The sequence below is a fragment of the Cebidichthys violaceus genome, unplaced genomic scaffold (genome assembly GCF_023349555.1).
Source record: "Cebidichthys violaceus isolate CVI_PGR_0920_01 unplaced genomic scaffold, fCebVio1.0.p SCAF_12, whole genome shotgun sequence".
Classification (NCBI taxonomy): domain Eukaryota; kingdom Metazoa; phylum Chordata; class Actinopteri; order Perciformes; family Stichaeidae; genus Cebidichthys; species Cebidichthys violaceus.
Window position 1 is genome coordinate 15,320,535 of NW_027176285.1, and position 15,214 is coordinate 15,335,748.

A 15,214-nucleotide genomic window follows, 5' to 3' on the forward strand; every position below is an offset into this window, starting at 1 on the left:
AATAAGTCAGAAGGCTTAACAAAAATGGATAATTAAAATCAAGTAATTGTGTATAAGATACGCAAGACAAATAGACATATATTTACCATAACATTTGAATTAGGCTATTATATTATTATCAAATATTACACATAGTGCATACACAACTAATTATATGCTACCACAGTGGTGTAATAAGTACTCAAGTAAGTGAAAGTACAGAAGTATTAGCATCAAAATATACTTAAAGTACTCATTATACAGAATGGCCCATTTCAGTATAATATTATTGGATTATTCATGTGTTCATCACTTTAATGTTGCAGCTGATAAAGATGGGGCTAGTTTGAATTACTTTATATACTGCTAGGTATTTAATCTATACAAATATATCCATTATAAGTTGATTACATGTTATGTTTATTTAAATATCTAAAGTAATTGAAGATACGTCATAAATTAAAAGTACATAATTTCCCTCTGAGATGTAGAGGTAAGATGGAAAATTCTGTACAAAGTACAAGTACCTCGAAATGATACAGTACTTGTGTAAATGTACTTCCACCACTGAGGTACTAGACCGGGTACTAGGTCGGTGGATAAGAAGCTACGTCACGGCGCAAAGCCTCGCGGTACTTAGGTTACCCAGAATCCCTCGGTCTTCCTTTCAGCCTGAACCGACATGGTGGGTACATAGCCGATCCTTCTGGGGGATAATTATATCCGTTGTATCTGTCTGCATCCCTTGATGTATGCGGCTTTTTCCACTTTAACATTTATTTATAACTTATATGAAGCCTGTCGGTATCTATAGTGTCGATATTTCGCGTCGATGTGTTTGTTTTTGGGGGTAAAACTTGGTGAAGTTGAGCATTGTGTTACCGGTACGATTTGCACCGTGTCTCTCCGTCAGAAGCTAAAGCTAACCTCGGTGCACACGCTTGATTTCAGGAGCGCTGGCTCTGTTATTCTGCATTTTTTTTCATTTAATTTGAGTTTGTGTTAAATTGAAGTTAAACGTTACTTGTAATGTAGAGGAATACGAGTGTGTATCCGGGCGTTAAACCCAATGGAGTTGATAGGCCCGAGCACCGCTTCTTCCTGCTAAGATGGTGACGTGCTGTTGGCTTCTATTCCTCAAAGCCACGTTGTTAATGACGTGGTCAGCTTGATATTTGTATAATCGGCGAATATCAACTTTTTTTTTTTAACGTATAACCCGTCAGTAGTAACGTTAGCAGTCAAGCTAGCGGCATTGGTCCTGAGTCTGTGTAGCATGCTAACAGTGTAGCATGCTACATGGAGTAGTCTAGCTCTATGCAATGTATTGCTTTGGAGCTTGATTGCGTGTTAGCTTCAACTACTGGTCTTCAAACTCTGTGCTGGTGTAAAATAATCGTGGGTGGGCTGAATGTAATGTGTGTGTTGGACAAGGCCAGCTTCCATGCTGAGCAATGGATGCTAAAGCCCATGCATGCTGGTTTGAGCAGTGCCAGTAGTCGTGTTAAATTTAGATGTTAACTTGTTCTGTAGCTTACTTGGGCAACACATTTAAGATATGTTTAGTCATGGATGTAGATACATGTTTATCAGGTTTCAAACCTTCTTGTTTTTAAAGTGGTTTGTGTATCTGTACCTTTTTTATTAATGCTTCCCAACATTGTTTTCTTGACAGCCTAAGGGAAAGAAGGCTAAGGGGAAGAAGGTGGCACCGGCCCCTTCTGTGGCCAGGAAACATGAGGCCAAGAAAGTAGTCAACCCCCTGTTCGAGAAGAGGCCAAAGAACTACGGCATCGGTGAGCATCCTCGGCTGGACTTTTGGGGAGAACGTTAGATTGTAACGGTGCAGATGATGTTACGAATATTTGCTATCTTAACAACATTGATGACAACTTCAATCACCAAGATCGCTGATGCACTTATGATGCGAAAATCAAGACGTCTTAAGTTTGGTACGAGATACTAATTTGTTCTATTTTCCCCACAGGCCAGGATATTCAGCCCAAGCGTGATTTGACACGCTTCGTGAAATGGCCTCGTTACATCCGCCTGCAGAGGCAACGCTCCATCCTCTACAAGCGGCTGAAGGTTCCCCCTGCAATCAACCAGTTCACCCAGGCTCTGGACCGCCAGACCGGTGAGTGAGGACCGCTTTAGTTCTGTTGGGTCCTCAATAGTGCCGCGATGACGTTGCAGATGATGTGAAAGAATATTTGCTAACTGAACAGCTGTGCTGACATCCACCAAGATCACTGATGCTACATCTTCATTTATATATATATTAGTCCACTTGTCATGCTGTAGTATGAACAATGCATGAAGCCACTGTTGGGTGGTTGTATTCATATTTGTATGCTCTCCTCAGCCACACAGCTGTTCAAGCTGGCCCACAAGTACCGGCCAGAGACCAAGCAGGAGAAGAAGCAGAGGCTGCTGGCCCGCGCTGAGCAGAAGGCAGCTGGAAAGGGAGACACTCCCACCAAGAGGCCCCCTGTCCTCCGTGCAGGTGAGCTTCACTGAAGAACAGAACAGAGTCGATGGGTAACATTTGTGTGTAGCTTGGGAAGCCCTGTAAGTGTGGCTGGGTTTGAACGTCCGACGTTAATCGTGTGACCCGTCTCTAACTTGGCCTTAATGCTGTGATGACTTCGAATTTCTTCACCTGAATCCTGATGCTTTTGAGCTTTTTAACCCTGAGCATTGGCCAAAATAACAAGATGTTTTCAGGACCGTGTGTTTTTGTTTTGTGGGTAGACGGTGATTTATTTATTTTAATCCCCTTTCCCACTTCTCTGCAGGTGTGAACACAGTCACCTCTCTGGTGGAGAGCAAGAAAGCCCAGCTGGTCATCATTGCCCACGATGTGGATCCAATTGAGGTAAAGATTGTCGTGCTTTATTTTGGTAGCGGTGGAACTTACTGTATTGACAAAGTGAAAGTACATGAAGCGGTCTCTAGCAATGATGTATGAATTTCTTCACCTGAATCACCTGTGTGGATCAAACTTATGAGCTTTTTAACCCTGAGCAGAGACCGCAGAATAAATCTGATTCATCGTTTTCTTTGAAGCTAATTTGTTCATATTAAATATTAATATTTTTCTCCCGTGCTTCTCTAGCTCGTCGTCTTCCTGCCAGCTTTGTGCCGCAAGATGGGCGTCCCGTACTGCATCGTCAAGGGCAAGGCTAGGCTGGGCCGACTGGTGCACAGAAAGACGTGCACTTCAGTTGCCTTCACACAGACGAACCCGTAAGTATGACCCCCGAACTGAGCTGGGTTGTGTTTTTGCGAATATAGAAAGCGGTCTCTAGCAATGATGTTTGAATTTCTTCGACTGAATCCGCTGTGTAGATCAAACTTATGAGCTTTTTAACCCTGAGCAGAGACCGCAAACCAAGAGTACGTGTTCTACCACATTTATTGTGAACATTGACTGAAGATCTGCTCTCTTTGAAACCAACGCCTGTAAATGCATTGATCTGAAGTAGACCGGATCATTGAGTCAATGATTCACTGTTGCTCCATCGTATTGTTGGCCACGGTATTAAATGGCCGCCTTCTCTCCTAGTGAGGATAAAGGTGCACTTGCCAAGCTTGTGGAAGCCATCAAGACCAACTACAATGACAGATATGAGGAGGTGAGCGTTCATTTGAGGCGACTGCAAATTGCCTCCACGTTAGTAAAATGTTAATATAATATAAAAGAACAAAGTGCACCATTTTAATCTTCTTTTTTTATTTGTTTTCCAGATCCGTCGTCACTGGGGAGGTGGTATCATGGGCCCCAAATCCACGGCCCGCATCACGAAGCTGGAGAAGGCAAAGGCCAAGGAACTGGCAACCAAGCTTGGTTAAAGTGTTTGGAATAAAAAATGTATGTCCTAAAAGAGACTTGTGTTTTTGTTTGATCATAACTAAAAAGTACTGTATTTTGAAAGATAACCTACAACATTAATGTCTGGTGTGTTTGAATTTGTCCATCCAGTTTAATCAATGCAGTTTTCTTCCTGCATTTGGGGGATAGAAAATAATATGTAGCAGATCTTTAATGTTGTGGGGTGTAAGTGGTTCCATGGCACTAAAGGCCCCAACACATAAACAATTAAGAAATGGTTGAGTGCATGGTGTCACATTTTACTAAGCGAGGCTATGGCAGTTCACTTTGTCCCTATTTTTCTACAGATACAATTTTGGGCTGATAAACTTTCTGAGTGTAGACTGAATGAGGCCTCGAGCTCATAAAGACCATCGGTGTACAGGATGTCAGTAGTTTCCTGTTAATAGGAAGCACAGATCTGCAGAACATTTATTAGATTTTAGAAGTCGTATCTTAAGTGTCCCATCAGTTCATGGACCGGTAGTTGTCGACGCATTTTGTAAAAAAAAAAACAGAAGAATGAAGTTACATACATTTATTCTCTCAAACATGTTTCAGTAGAACAATCCACAACTATTACCAGCAATATTTCAGACAAAGAACATGTAATACAACAAGCTCACTCTTCATCGCATCACAATTTAATCTTCTTGATGAACTTGGCGTACCACATGTAGGAGGTTGCTGCACACAAGCCGTACCTTCAGAGGAACGAGGACTTAAATCAGTAAACAAGTTACAGGACATTGAGTTGTTTTCAGTGTAACGGCACAAAGGCTGCTTTAGACACCGTGTTTAATCTACTTACCATGTCACCACATACTGCATGTGTTCGTTCCTCAGGGTGACTCTGGTCTGTCCGCCTATTGGTCCACCAGGAGTAGTGCTCGCTGCGTGATGCAAGACACTTTTAACTTACTCGTGCGCCATAACTAACCTCTTTGTTAATACATGGATATGATGAGTCAAAGAGCATGGTGGACTTTGTAGTTCACGAGAACTTACCAAAGTCTGCGTCAATGAAGACGGGCTCGGCTCCGGTGACGCTGCCCATGGCCTCCAGGTCCCGGTAGTGCCAGCGGTTCCTCTCCACGTCGTTGTTCGGCACGAAGGGTTTGCGGATCTCGGTCAGCCGAACGACTCCGACGAGCTCCACCTCGCCCTCCACCTGGACAGAGGCGTCAGTACATTTTGTTAGATGAGTCTGAATAGGCTGCAGGGAAGGACTGATACCATTAGATGAGTTCTGTAAAATCAGATACAATGAAGGTAATCAAATGTCTTTGTGTCCACAAAAAGATTGTCTGGAAGGATGATGAAGTTTACAGGTTTAGGTCTGTTTACAGAGGACTTCTATATTTCATTTTGTGTACGTTCCATCGTGAGTTGGACGATGTTAACCCGGTGGAGTCGTCTGAACAAAGAGGCCGTGACGTGTCGCGTCCTCTGAAGAACCCACCTGTCCCTTCACCCTGGTCTCCGGTCTGATCTTCTTCCTCGGGACGTATCCTCTGTTCACCAGGATTGTGATGCTGCAGGTGAAAGGTAGCGGCCATCAGTGGGTGTTGGATGTAAGAGATGACGTGTGTTTCAGTGAGTATTTTTAACTACATGTATCTGTTGTCCTACCCGAGGTCAGTGCAGCGGAACGGGGTGATGACATTTGCGCCGGTCTCTCCGCTTGAAGCCAGCCTGCCCGCCTCCCGGGCCTCCTTCTCCGGGTCGACCGGTGAGCGTGGCAGAATGTACAGCTCCTGCGAGTGGTCGTACTGTCCGCGCACCTTCACCCTCCTGTACTCCAGGCTCTTCAGCTCATTGGGACTAACACCAGGGGGACAAGGACATTTTAAATCCTGCATTACGTACGTTAATTGTAAAGGGTATTTTTTACATTTTTTTTGCAATATGTGGACCTGATATTCAGCCGCGCCACTGGATTTATTATAAAGCAACTTGCATATTTGCAAAGCTGCATTTAGTGCATGAGAATAATAAGAAACGTATCTCACAGGTACTCACTCGAGAGGAAGAGGAATGGGTTCTGCAGTAGTGAGTCTCGACAGCTCATTGATCAGCTGCAATTTCCACTCGCGCCGTTTCATCTTCACGAGAAAACAAAATGTATCTTGAGTCCGTCCATCAAGAACCAACCATCAGCATTGTTATTATCATTATTTGAATGTGAAAACACAAAGTAAAGATGCTGTACCTGCCAAGTACCGAGGCCAAAGGTGGTGACGGGGATGAGCAGCAGGAACCATTTGAAGAACGAGTCTTCTGCCTTTTCCGCCTCGGCTGCCGTGGAGCTGGACTGTCGCCCAAAGGTGATGAACTTACCTGGGAATTCACAAACACACAAGACAGGAAGTGAAGTCGTTGGGCGTGTCGCACAGAAACGTGTGGATGAAGAGACATGTAAGATTATCCAGAAGTGTTAGTCAGTTCAGCATCACATGACAGAGGTGTGTTACAGGTATATAACATACTGTATATACAAGCTATTGCTGCTATTTATTTCCCATAATCTGCACAAATCTGAAGACAATTTTACCTTGAAAATCCTATCATATTTTTAGTCAAATACCATCAACATAGATGCACATTTTCTGACTTTCTTAAAGGAATTTAAAGCTGAATCTCTTTGTAACTCATAATGAACTCTTATTTGTCTAAATCAACATTCCTGGATATTTGTTTCTTCATAGTATTATGAATTGCTACGGATTGTTTGCTTTTTATACATTTTTTGAGTGGTGAAAAACAAAAAAAGTTCAACGTGTCATAGTGATGTTTATTAGCAGTTACCTTCTGCACGTTTGAAGAGCGGCAGTCTGGGCAGGACCAGGGTCCTCTTGATGTAGACGACATGCGACTGCAATGACAGAAAAAGCAGCTCAGCAATCTGACAACCACTGACAAAGTGACATTCACGTGACTCAAATGAAACGAATTATGTCATAAAAAGACGCAGATATGAAACACGTAACTCACCTTTTGCTTGAGCGTCTTTAGCACCCTGGTGGAATAAGCCAGCACTAACTTTAAAGAAGCCATGTTCGGTCAAAACATCAGAAAAAACACGGATGAGACAACCGTCATAAAAGATACATAACTTCTCAGGAGGGGGGACCTCTTTTGCTGTTACTACTTCCGGTGTTATGACGCTCCGCCCCGGGACGTTACCCACGTGTGTTCATAGAAATGTGTTGATATTTGTCTACCGTTAAGCTCGTGCTTTCAGAGCTTGTTTCGGCTGCTCTAAAAAGAAGAAGGCGGAGGCTCGGTTCGGTTAGTGGACATGGATCTCGTCTCGAAGGATTCCTACATTCAAAAGTTCGCCAGTAAAGCGTTTTCTCAACGAGACCAGGAGCCGAAGAAGAGACCGTTCGGTAACGTTAGCTCGCCGGTTTAGCTCATTTACACCCCATAGAATGTGCTGTGACTGCAAACCAGCGCGTGTGACGTAGTTGTTTGTGTGTCGATGGTTGTAGAAAAGTAGTAAAAGTCAAAAGGTGTCATCAAACGTGGTTGTTATTTCCGCTGTTGGCCAAAGGAGGCGCTGTTCTGTTTTAACAGCAGTTATTTCTGAAGTATCGAGAGCAGCAGATCTACAAAAACTTAATTTATTAAGCAAAAATATCTCACATTCTCCATCCAGCTGGTTTTATTTGTGTAAATTAGATATTGTTGGGTTTTGGTATTATTTGTGATGCATTATTAATACACGCGTTCATCTGTGTGCAGCTTATTTTAAGGGTAAAAACGACACCGGTCCTCCAAAGAAGAAGAAGAAGTGTAAGAAGAAGCATTTCAAAGAAAAGAGCACCGATGAGAAGACGCCGCCTCCTAAATCCCAACACAAGGCTTCACCCTCCCCTGCAGCACAGAAAGGCCCGGCCACAGCTAAGCTGAACGGGTCCAAAGCTCAGAGCATGAATGCACCATCGACACAGACACCTGAAGGTACCGTCACCGCGTCTATCACTCAGGCTGCTCCTGGTTGTTATGAAAAAAAATGGTTCCTTCGGTCACTTCTTATTCTTTCTTTTGTAGAGTCCAAGTTCTCCACAGTCGATGTTCTACGCAAGAGACTTCATGAGAAGATCGAAGAGTCCAGAGGGCAGGTATGCAGTATTTAAAGATGTTTAGTTACGCTCTCTATTAGTGACAAGGCATCATTGTTTGAGTTCTGCTGACCAGTCAGTATTTACTTAAAATGTTCATAATTATTGAATGTTTACTTCTAGTACAACTTGTCATACAAATGGGTGTTCTTCCGTAGAAATACAGGACATTTACTTTGAAAAATCTCTTAATTAGTACAGTAAAAATTATTGTTTTTTTAGTAAGGGTGTAGTCAGAGATCTCCTGAACACGCATGCAGAGTCCATGACAAAGTTTATGCATGATGTGTAACTGTAAAACAAGGGAAAAGAAGCGTCCTCACACACTTCGCTGTAGTTAAACTCAAAGTGAAGTGTCTGTTATTCTAACATGTCGCACTAATCTGTTATCAGGGAGCCCCAAAGGATTCGGCATCAGAGGCGGTCCAGGCTAAGCGGGCAAAAAGAAAGGTGGAGCGGGAGCGCAAGAAGAGGAAGAGGAAAGAGTTTCGGATGAAGAAATTGGCCGAAGAAAGTGGCCAAGAGCAGCAGCCGGAGATCAAGCAGGAGATAAAGCAGGAAGAGAGCGCCCCGGCCGCGAGCAAGAGAAACGAAACGGCCATTGTGTTCAACAAGGTGGAGATGGTGGAAGAGAGGTATGTGGACAAAATGCTGAAGAAGAAGATGAAGAAGCAGAGCATGAAGGGCCAGCTGACGCCGCTGACGGGGAAGAACTACAAGCAGCTGCTCGGCCGCGTCCAGGCTCGCAAGGCCAAGCTGGAGGAGCTGAGGGAGAAGGACGAGGACAAGGCCCGCGTCATGGAGGAGAAGATGAAGTGGACCAACGTGCTCTACAAGGCGGAGGGCCTCCACATCAAAGACGACGAGGCCATGCTGCGCTCCTCGCTGAAGCAGAAGGAGAAGAGGGGAGCCAAGAGGAAGAAGCAGTGGAGCGAGCGGAGTGAGAACGTCGTCGAGAAGATGCAGCACCGCCAGGACAAGAGGCGGAAGAACATCCAGAGACAGAAGCGGGCCAAGACCGAGAAGAAGAAGGACAGGGCGAGGAAGAGAGGCCGGGTGCTGCCCGAGGACTTGAAGAAAGCAGCGCTGTAGAGGAGGACTGTGTGTTGTCACGACAACAACTAAAAAAACAACATAGGCAGTGTTTTAATGTTTGAAGTGAATCGGTCTCTTTTTTTATGGCAGTGTGATTCAGTCACATGATGTGAAAGCGTTGCTGCACCTATTGTACCTTTTTATTCCTGACATGATGTGTGTAATGGTCAATAAAATGTGATCCTTACGATGAACACGAAGGACGACTCTATTGTAGAATCTGTTTATTTTACCAAATATCATTATGGGAAATACGCTTCTTTGCTTTCAGTTGGATGAGAATATTTGAGTAGAATCAGTCTAAATGTGAAGCAAGCTGCTGGTTAGCTTAACTAGCTTAGCATGAAGGCTATGACTGGGGAGACAGCTAGCCTGGCTATGTCTGAAGGACGCATTCAGACCCTTTTTATTTAGAGCTACTATGAGAAACTCTTTATTTTGTGGACGACAGCGGTGGCGTTTCCGAGCGCCAGATCCCCTTTTTTAGAAAACCTCTCGTTTTACTGCAGCGGGGTCTCTGACGGTGCGCTCTGTGTGAGTCCTGGTTCTGGTTCTCCCGTGCCTCCCTTCCCTCCAGTGGGCCTCAGCAATACGGCCACAAGGCCTCCAGCAGCGGGTCTCGATGTTGGCTCCCAGAATGGACTGCAGGTCGAAGAGCTTAAGGAGGTTTTAGTGAACTTGCATGATTTCATCGGTTTGCCTGCAGAATCCATGCATTCTAAACATGTAGAATAACTATATAACCTGTGTTATAAAACATGGGTTTGGGTCTTCACACACCTGTGGGTTTTATTCAGGCCATGCTCTCCACCATCTGCATCACCTGAACCACGATGAGGAACCACCACGTTTTCTAGAAAATCATACTTTTGTATTAGAGTATGAGTCTCATGTTGTGCAAATGCAGGTTTCAATTTGTGCACAAATTCTCCTGATAGAACCGGAGTTACATCCGGGTAACCGCGAGCTCACCTCTCGCTCCGCCCATTCCGGAAGTAGAAATTAAAATGAAAAAAGAGCTGCTTGAAAACGAAACAATACGAGAACTTCGGCTCGCTTCTAAGGTACGTCAGTGAAAAACATATATCCACAAAGAGAACCGACACATTATGGAACATTTCTACTGTGTCCGATGTTTGCGTGAGACTTCCTCAGAGCTCATAAAGAGACATTCATAAAGTGAGTCACATAAAGCTACATGGCGTTCTTTATTTCAGGCAGTCATGTCACGACAACTTCAAGCATGCAGGACTGTCGGTGTCTGTAGAAACGTGTGGTAAGTCATGACGTTTGACGCGTTTACGTTTAATGTCGCAGTTATCTGCTTATATTGTATAAACCTTATAACTGTCCGATAGTGGGACAGTCCTTTTAATGTACTTTTAAAATGTTGACGCATGTATCCATCAATAGAACAGACAATTTACAATAAAAAACTAATATTAGGTCCGAGTAATAACGAGTAAGTAGTACATGTTTTGTCATATTGTCAAGAAATACTTAAAACTGGTATCATTTCTCTTTTTTTCACTTAAAAAAATGTCCATTATTTGGCAGATTTCATGTAATGCTTTGCAGCAGAATCATGTATCACAACATTAATAAAAAAATATGTATTTTCTCACTCCATCGTTGCAGAAATTAGAGATGAATATCTCAAAACCTGAGCAAGTGAAGCCAAAAAATATCTGTGAGACTAGAAAGATGTGTCTTGAAACTACATCATTATTTTGTTGTTTTTCTTATAATTTGGGTGAAGCTATGATTTTAATCAGTCTAAACGTTTTGCATAAAAAGTTTGATTTAAAACATTGATTTCTACTCCAGTAATTCATTCTAGAGCATTTATAATTGTAATATGTGTGTTTTTTCTTTTGCACCAACAGGATTGAATTCACTCAGCTGGCAGCAGACTACAAAGCGGTGAATCTTGGACAGGGATTTCCTGACTTCTCTCCTCCCAAATTTGTCCAAGAAGCTTTTTGTAAAGCTGTGAGTGGAGGACACCAAATGCACCAGTACACCCGAGCTTTTGTAAGTGGAGAGACACTCATGAGGAAACTTTTCTATCTGTCTGTGATTGATTGAAAAGAACAAACGGTGAGAGTCACCTTTTTATGATTTAAGTGTCCTTTCTCTCCTCAGGGCCATCCTCGTCTGGTTAACATTCTGGCTAAGTTCTTCAGTAAGATAGTGGGTCACGAGATTGATCCGTTTGAAGACGTGCTGGTCACAGTTGGAGCTTATCAGTCTCTCTTCTGTGCATTTCAAGCTCTGATTGATGAAGGAGACGAGGTAAGAAAATCAACCCGAGTCAAAGTAATTTACTCAACTGTTTTCTAAAGGGACTCACGGGAGCACTACCACTTTTGTCCACAGGGACCGCCAAAGTTCCTTGTAGTAGCTTTAACTTCAGCACAGTGAACACAGTGCTGCATGTCGTGGTTTCAGTTACTCAACGTTGTGGCCAACAGCCTTTTGAAAAAGAACTAACAGTGATACGTTTGTCTTCCAGGTGATAATAGTTGAGCCGTTCTTTGACTGCTACCAGCCAATGGTGAAGATGGCCGGAGGAAAGGCCGTTTATGTACCTCTGAGGCCGGTGAGTGGTTTACACAAATAACTACAGAGCGTCTTTCAACAATTTCACCTTTTTGTGTATGTGTCCTTATAAAAAAAAAGTTATTTTTCTTGTGAAATTCCAGAAAGTTGAGGGAAGCGCCGTCCTGTCAAGTGGAGACTGGGTTCTTTCTGCTGAGGAGCTGGCCAGTAAATTCACTCCACGCACAAAAGCCATCGTCATCAACACTCCCAACAACCCACTGGGCAAAGTGAGAGACATTTACCAGAGTAGTGTCTCCTCATAAAGCCAGCTGAATAAAATGAGTTGACACGTCTATGTCCATTACAGGTTTACAAGACGGAAGAGCTCCAGATGATTGCTGATCTGTGTGTCAAACATGATGTGCTGTGCATCAGCGATGAGGTGTACGAGTGGCTGACTTACGATGGAAACAAACACGTGAAGATCGGTGAGATGCAGCCCGAGTTCAACAAGAATGCACACGCAGTGTGACGCTGCATGGTGTTCACTATGTTGATGTGTTGACAGCCAGCCTTCCTGGCATGTGGGAACGGACCGTCACCATCGGCAGTGCAGGAAAGACCTTCAGTGCCACCGGCTGGAAGGTAATGCACAAACTGAGTATGTCAGTCTTGTATTCTTCTTTTATTAAACATTGTTATGATGATTTTTATTTTTGTTTCTTTCCAGGTTGGCTGGGTCATCGGCTCCGGGCACATCATTCAACACATGAAAGTAATCCATCAGAACTGTGTTTACCACTGTCCTACAGCCGCGCAGGTAAATACACAAAACCTGAGCGTTTGTCGAGCTCAATCAACAAATCTCCCAGTTGTCATTTTAACATAAGCCACACCTCTGAAACGTTTCCCATTTCCGGTCTTCTCCTCCTCTCCCGGCTTCCACAGGAGGCCGTGGCTCGTGGGTTTGAGAGAGAATTCGAGCTGTTTGGGTCTCCGGAGAGCTACTTCCAGCAGCTGCCTGCGATGTTGCACCACAAGAGAGAGAAGCTGGCCTCGTGTCTGGAGAGCGTGGGTCTGCGGCCCGTCGTGCCGGAGGGAGGCTACTTCATGATCGCAGACATCTCGTCCGTCAGTGAGTGAAGAGCGAACGCCTGAATCCATCTTAGCTACAAAATAAAACAGCTTTTTTTTTTCCAGTTCATTCTTTTATGAGTGTCTAATTAATGTTCGTTTTTCGACAGAGGTGGACTTGAATGACCAGAGCACTGAGGATGAACCCACTGACTTCAGATTTGCTAAGTGGCTGACTAAGGAGAAGGTAAATATTAATAATTCAATCAATACTTTATTAAGGACGTGATAAATTCCTTTTGAAGCAGTAGCGCAAGTGTTGCAGTTTGTGTTTTTGTGCAACATTTAATTTTGGTGTTTGATTGACTTCTATTCATTTTCCTCAGGGTTTAGCAACAATCCCCGTCTCTGCATTCTACAGTCCAGAGCACGGCAAGGAGTTTGACAAGTACATTCGGATGTGTTTCATCAAGGTAAATTCGACGTGATGAACTGATATTCATTTGCTCTCAGCCTTCTCCTGCCTCGCTCTTTTGACTCGCACTCGCTCTCCTCGTCTTAACAGGAGGACTCCACCCTGAATGCGGCAGAGGACATCTTAAGGAAGTGGAGTCAGACGCAGTGAAGTCGTCCGCCGCAAGAAGCGGTACCCGTCCACCCGGAGCTCCCCTGGCTTTATACTCCGGCTGAGGTTGCTTCCTCAGTTGAAACGAGCCATAGTCGGTGTCTCTGTGTGTCTTAGTGGCACCGTTGAGGACTTAAAGTACTTTTTTGCTGTGTTGAAAACGCACCGAACCGTGGCACCACTGTGTCATATTGAACCGTCACACTCCTGTTGTCCATATATTAATACACATTGTGTAAAAACTCAGGTTTCAACAAAAAAGAATCGATGTGAATCTTCCTGTGCAATAGTTTCAAGCAGAACATTTTTAAAGCCCTTTAATGAGTCCACACTGTTTTGGTGTTTGTCGTCTCTGTTGAGGCTTCAGAGGCTCACGCCGTGTTGAGTGTGTATTACAGTGTTTGGTTGTTCATGTGAACAGTGTGAAACAACAACCTAATGGCAATTTAGATGGACAATTTAATAAGAGTCATATATTTTCAGCTAAAGTTGTCTTAATGTTTCAATCCCAATAAATGGATTTTCGTCACTATCGACCAAACTGTGAGTGAGTTATTGTAAAGTTGTGCGTCTGCTTTGATTCAAAGACAATCTTTTCTTGAACATAATTGACGACGCGAGTCGGCAGCCGGCCTGAGCTCAGAGTATGTAACTCATTCATAGTCAGCAGTGTACTGACGCTGTTTATGATTCAACTACTCATAAATTAAGATCATCTTCTGTTGGATTAAAGGTAGAGATGTTGAAGGAAATTCACCACCACATACAAATGCTTTCTATTGCTACATTATTACCGTCTTTTGCACATTGGGTGTTATTTTTCAGACGTCAGGACTCTACATTTTGCTTAATAAGGACTTATTGAAGGGAAACAACAGTGCTGTCATATAAAGGTACAAAAGGTTGGAAGATCGGGGGAAGGAGGCGACAGAGTTCAATTACAAACCATCAACAGGTGTCTTAAATAGTCAATCATTCATGTTTATAGTCTAATTTTCCTGAAAAAATAAAAGAAATCTAGTGCTAAAACATTCTCCTCAGCTTCCACCGTAAACTGTTTTTTTCGTTCTAATAAGCAAATGTTTGCTCGCTAAACAAAGATAGTGATCATTAACATGCTTAGCATTTAGCTCAAAGCAACACAGAGCCTCAAGCACGGCTGTAAACAGACGCTAACAGTTAAACGCTTTACTGAAACAGAACTTGCAAACAACAATTCACAACAACAAGTTCCCACTTTGTAAATAATGGATTCGTTGAATCGACTGCTTTCGGCTTCCAGTTTTATTCACGAAGCATTTATTCTGTATTAGTTTGAGCTGATGTGTAATGATGGATATGATGAAGACAAACACATGCTGTGGAAACAGGCAGATGGAGAAAAATTCTTTATCTAATATATAACAGATACTTTTCATGATGACAAATACTTGTATTTAAATCATATTTTCAATGCAAGAGTGGTGTTTTTACAGTGTGATATTAGTACTTTTACTTAGTAAAGGATCTAAATGCTTCATCCATTTAATTAAAAGTGCTGAACTTTTATTTGAATACATATTCAATAACTTTACTGTTATGAAGTTTAGTGTGACAAAGATCACTTCATACATTAATGCTCCTTGTTATACAACAGATATTATTATAGAAAAATGTGCTTTTGACTAATTATGGTGAATTGGTTTTATTTGAGAAAATATTCAGCAACGTCACTGTTATAAACTATCTACTCATAAATTAAGATCATCTTCTGTTGGATTAAAGGTAGAGATGTTGAAGGACATTCACCACCACATACAAATGCTTTCTATTGCTACATTATTACCGTCTTTTGCACATTGGGTGTTATTTTTCAGACGTCAGGACTCTACATTTTGCTTAATAAGGACTTATTGA

General features: G+C 42.9%; 4 protein-coding genes and 5 non-coding genes across 10 annotated transcripts; 8 read left to right on the forward strand and 1 right to left on the reverse strand.

Annotated features, from left to right (window-relative positions):
* The first annotated feature begins 642 nt into the window (after positions 1–642).
* rpl7a (ribosomal protein L7a) lies at positions 643–3,866 on the forward strand. The gene is made up of 8 exons (XM_068706656.1): positions 643–664; positions 1,655–1,775; positions 1,967–2,116; positions 2,345–2,485; positions 2,778–2,857; positions 3,098–3,228; positions 3,548–3,617; positions 3,730–3,866. Exons 1-8 carry the CDS (start codon positions 662–664, stop codon positions 3,832–3,834), a joined length of 801 nt encoding a protein of 266 aa, XP_068562757.1. The 5' UTR covers positions 643–661; the 3' UTR covers positions 3,835–3,866.
* On the forward strand, positions 1,824–1,897 carry LOC137869430 (small nucleolar RNA SNORD24). Its single transcript, XR_011102286.1, has one exon. It is a non-coding gene; the product is annotated as a small nucleolar RNA SNORD24 (small nucleolar RNA).
* Positions 2,171–2,239, forward strand: LOC137869421 (small nucleolar RNA SNORD24). The gene has a single exon (XR_011102277.1). It is a non-coding gene; the product is annotated as a small nucleolar RNA SNORD24 (small nucleolar RNA).
* Positions 2,614–2,681, forward strand: LOC137869429 (small nucleolar RNA SNORD36). Its single transcript, XR_011102285.1, has one exon. It is a non-coding gene; the product is annotated as a small nucleolar RNA SNORD36 (small nucleolar RNA).
* LOC137869427 (small nucleolar RNA SNORD36) lies at positions 2,935–3,010 on the forward strand. Its single transcript, XR_011102283.1, has one exon. It is a non-coding gene; the product is annotated as a small nucleolar RNA SNORD36 (small nucleolar RNA).
* LOC137869428 (small nucleolar RNA SNORD36) lies at positions 3,288–3,363 on the forward strand. The gene has a single exon (XR_011102284.1). It is a non-coding gene; the product is annotated as a small nucleolar RNA SNORD36 (small nucleolar RNA).
* Positions 3,867–4,376: 510 nt separating the features above from the next.
* On the reverse strand, positions 4,377–6,987 carry surf1 (SURF1 cytochrome c oxidase assembly factor). Its single transcript, XM_068706658.1, has 9 exons — positions 6,848–6,987; positions 6,662–6,728; positions 6,066–6,193; positions 5,876–5,958; positions 5,486–5,677; positions 5,316–5,388; positions 4,862–5,024; positions 4,665–4,746; positions 4,377–4,557 (listed from the first exon to the last, which is right to left on the reverse strand). The coding sequence occupies exons 1-9, from the start codon at positions 6,908–6,910 to the stop codon at positions 4,491–4,493; spliced, it is 918 nt and encodes a 305-aa protein (XP_068562759.1). The 5' UTR covers positions 6,911–6,987; the 3' UTR covers positions 4,377–4,490.
* A 66-nt stretch (positions 6,988–7,053) lies between these two features.
* surf6 (surfeit 6) lies at positions 7,054–9,275 on the forward strand. Its single transcript, XM_068706657.1, has 4 exons — positions 7,054–7,245; positions 7,601–7,819; positions 7,910–7,980; positions 8,374–9,275. The coding sequence occupies exons 1-4, from the start codon at positions 7,155–7,157 to the stop codon at positions 9,070–9,072; spliced, it is 1,080 nt and encodes a 359-aa protein (XP_068562758.1). The 5' UTR covers positions 7,054–7,154; the 3' UTR covers positions 9,073–9,275.
* A 789-nt stretch (positions 9,276–10,064) lies between these two features.
* Positions 10,065–13,852, forward strand: kyat1 (kynurenine aminotransferase 1). Of its 2 annotated transcripts, none has more exons than XM_068706659.1 (13): positions 10,065–10,139; positions 10,293–10,351; positions 10,962–11,109; positions 11,221–11,370; positions 11,591–11,677; positions 11,781–11,906; positions 11,987–12,107; positions 12,188–12,264; positions 12,350–12,439; positions 12,568–12,754; positions 12,864–12,940; positions 13,080–13,166; positions 13,259–13,852. In XM_068706659.1, the coding sequence occupies exons 1-13, from the start codon at positions 10,083–10,085 to the stop codon at positions 13,316–13,318; spliced, it is 1,326 nt and encodes a 441-aa protein (XP_068562760.1). In that variant the 5' UTR covers positions 10,065–10,082; the 3' UTR covers positions 13,319–13,852. The 2 variants fall into 2 exon arrangements, with proteins under 2 accessions (XP_068562760.1, XP_068562761.1); XM_068706660.1 differs by having other exon boundaries at positions 10,103–10,139; positions 10,297–10,351.
* The last annotated feature ends 1,362 nt before the right edge of the window (positions 13,853–15,214 follow it).

Bases quoted from the DNA above. Each gene is read 5' to 3' on its own strand.
- rpl7a (XM_068706656.1), top strand. The intron at 1,776-1,966 runs GTGAGCATCCTC...TTTTCCCCACAG, and splicing joins GCCAAAGAACTACGGCATCG to GCCAGGATATTCAGCCCAAG. The intron at 2,858-3,097 runs GTAAAGATTGTC...GTGCTTCTCTAG, and splicing joins ACGATGTGGATCCAATTGAG to CTCGTCGTCTTCCTGCCAGC.
- surf1 (XM_068706658.1), bottom strand. From the start codon at position 6,910: ATGGCTTCTTTAAAGTTAGTGCTGGCTTATTCCACCAGGGTGCTAAAG. The intron at 5,025-5,315 runs GTGGGTTCTTCA...GCCTCTGTCCAG, and splicing joins AGACCAGGGTGAAGGGACAG to GTGGAGGGCGAGGTGGAGCT. The intron at 4,747-4,861 runs GTAAGTTCTCGT...TGCATCACGCAG, and splicing joins CTTCATTGACGCAGACTTTG to CGAGCACTACTCCTGGTGGA.
- surf6 (XM_068706657.1), top strand. From the start codon at position 7,155: ATGGATCTCGTCTCGAAGGATTCCTACATTCAAAAGTTCGCCAGTAAA. The intron at 7,246-7,600 runs GTAACGTTAGCT...ATCTGTGTGCAG, and splicing joins GCCGAAGAAGAGACCGTTCG to CTTATTTTAAGGGTAAAAAC. The intron at 7,981-8,373 runs GTATGCAGTATT...ATCTGTTATCAG, and splicing joins TCGAAGAGTCCAGAGGGCAG to GGAGCCCCAAAGGATTCGGC.
- kyat1 (XM_068706659.1), top strand. From the start codon at position 10,083: ATGAAAAAAGAGCTGCTTGAAAACGAAACAATACGAGAACTTCGGCTC. The intron at 12,755-12,863 runs GTGAGTGAAGAG...GTTTTTCGACAG, and splicing joins CGCAGACATCTCGTCCGTCA to AGGTGGACTTGAATGACCAG. The intron at 12,941-13,079 runs GTAAATATTAAT...CATTTTCCTCAG, and splicing joins AGTGGCTGACTAAGGAGAAG to GGTTTAGCAACAATCCCCGT.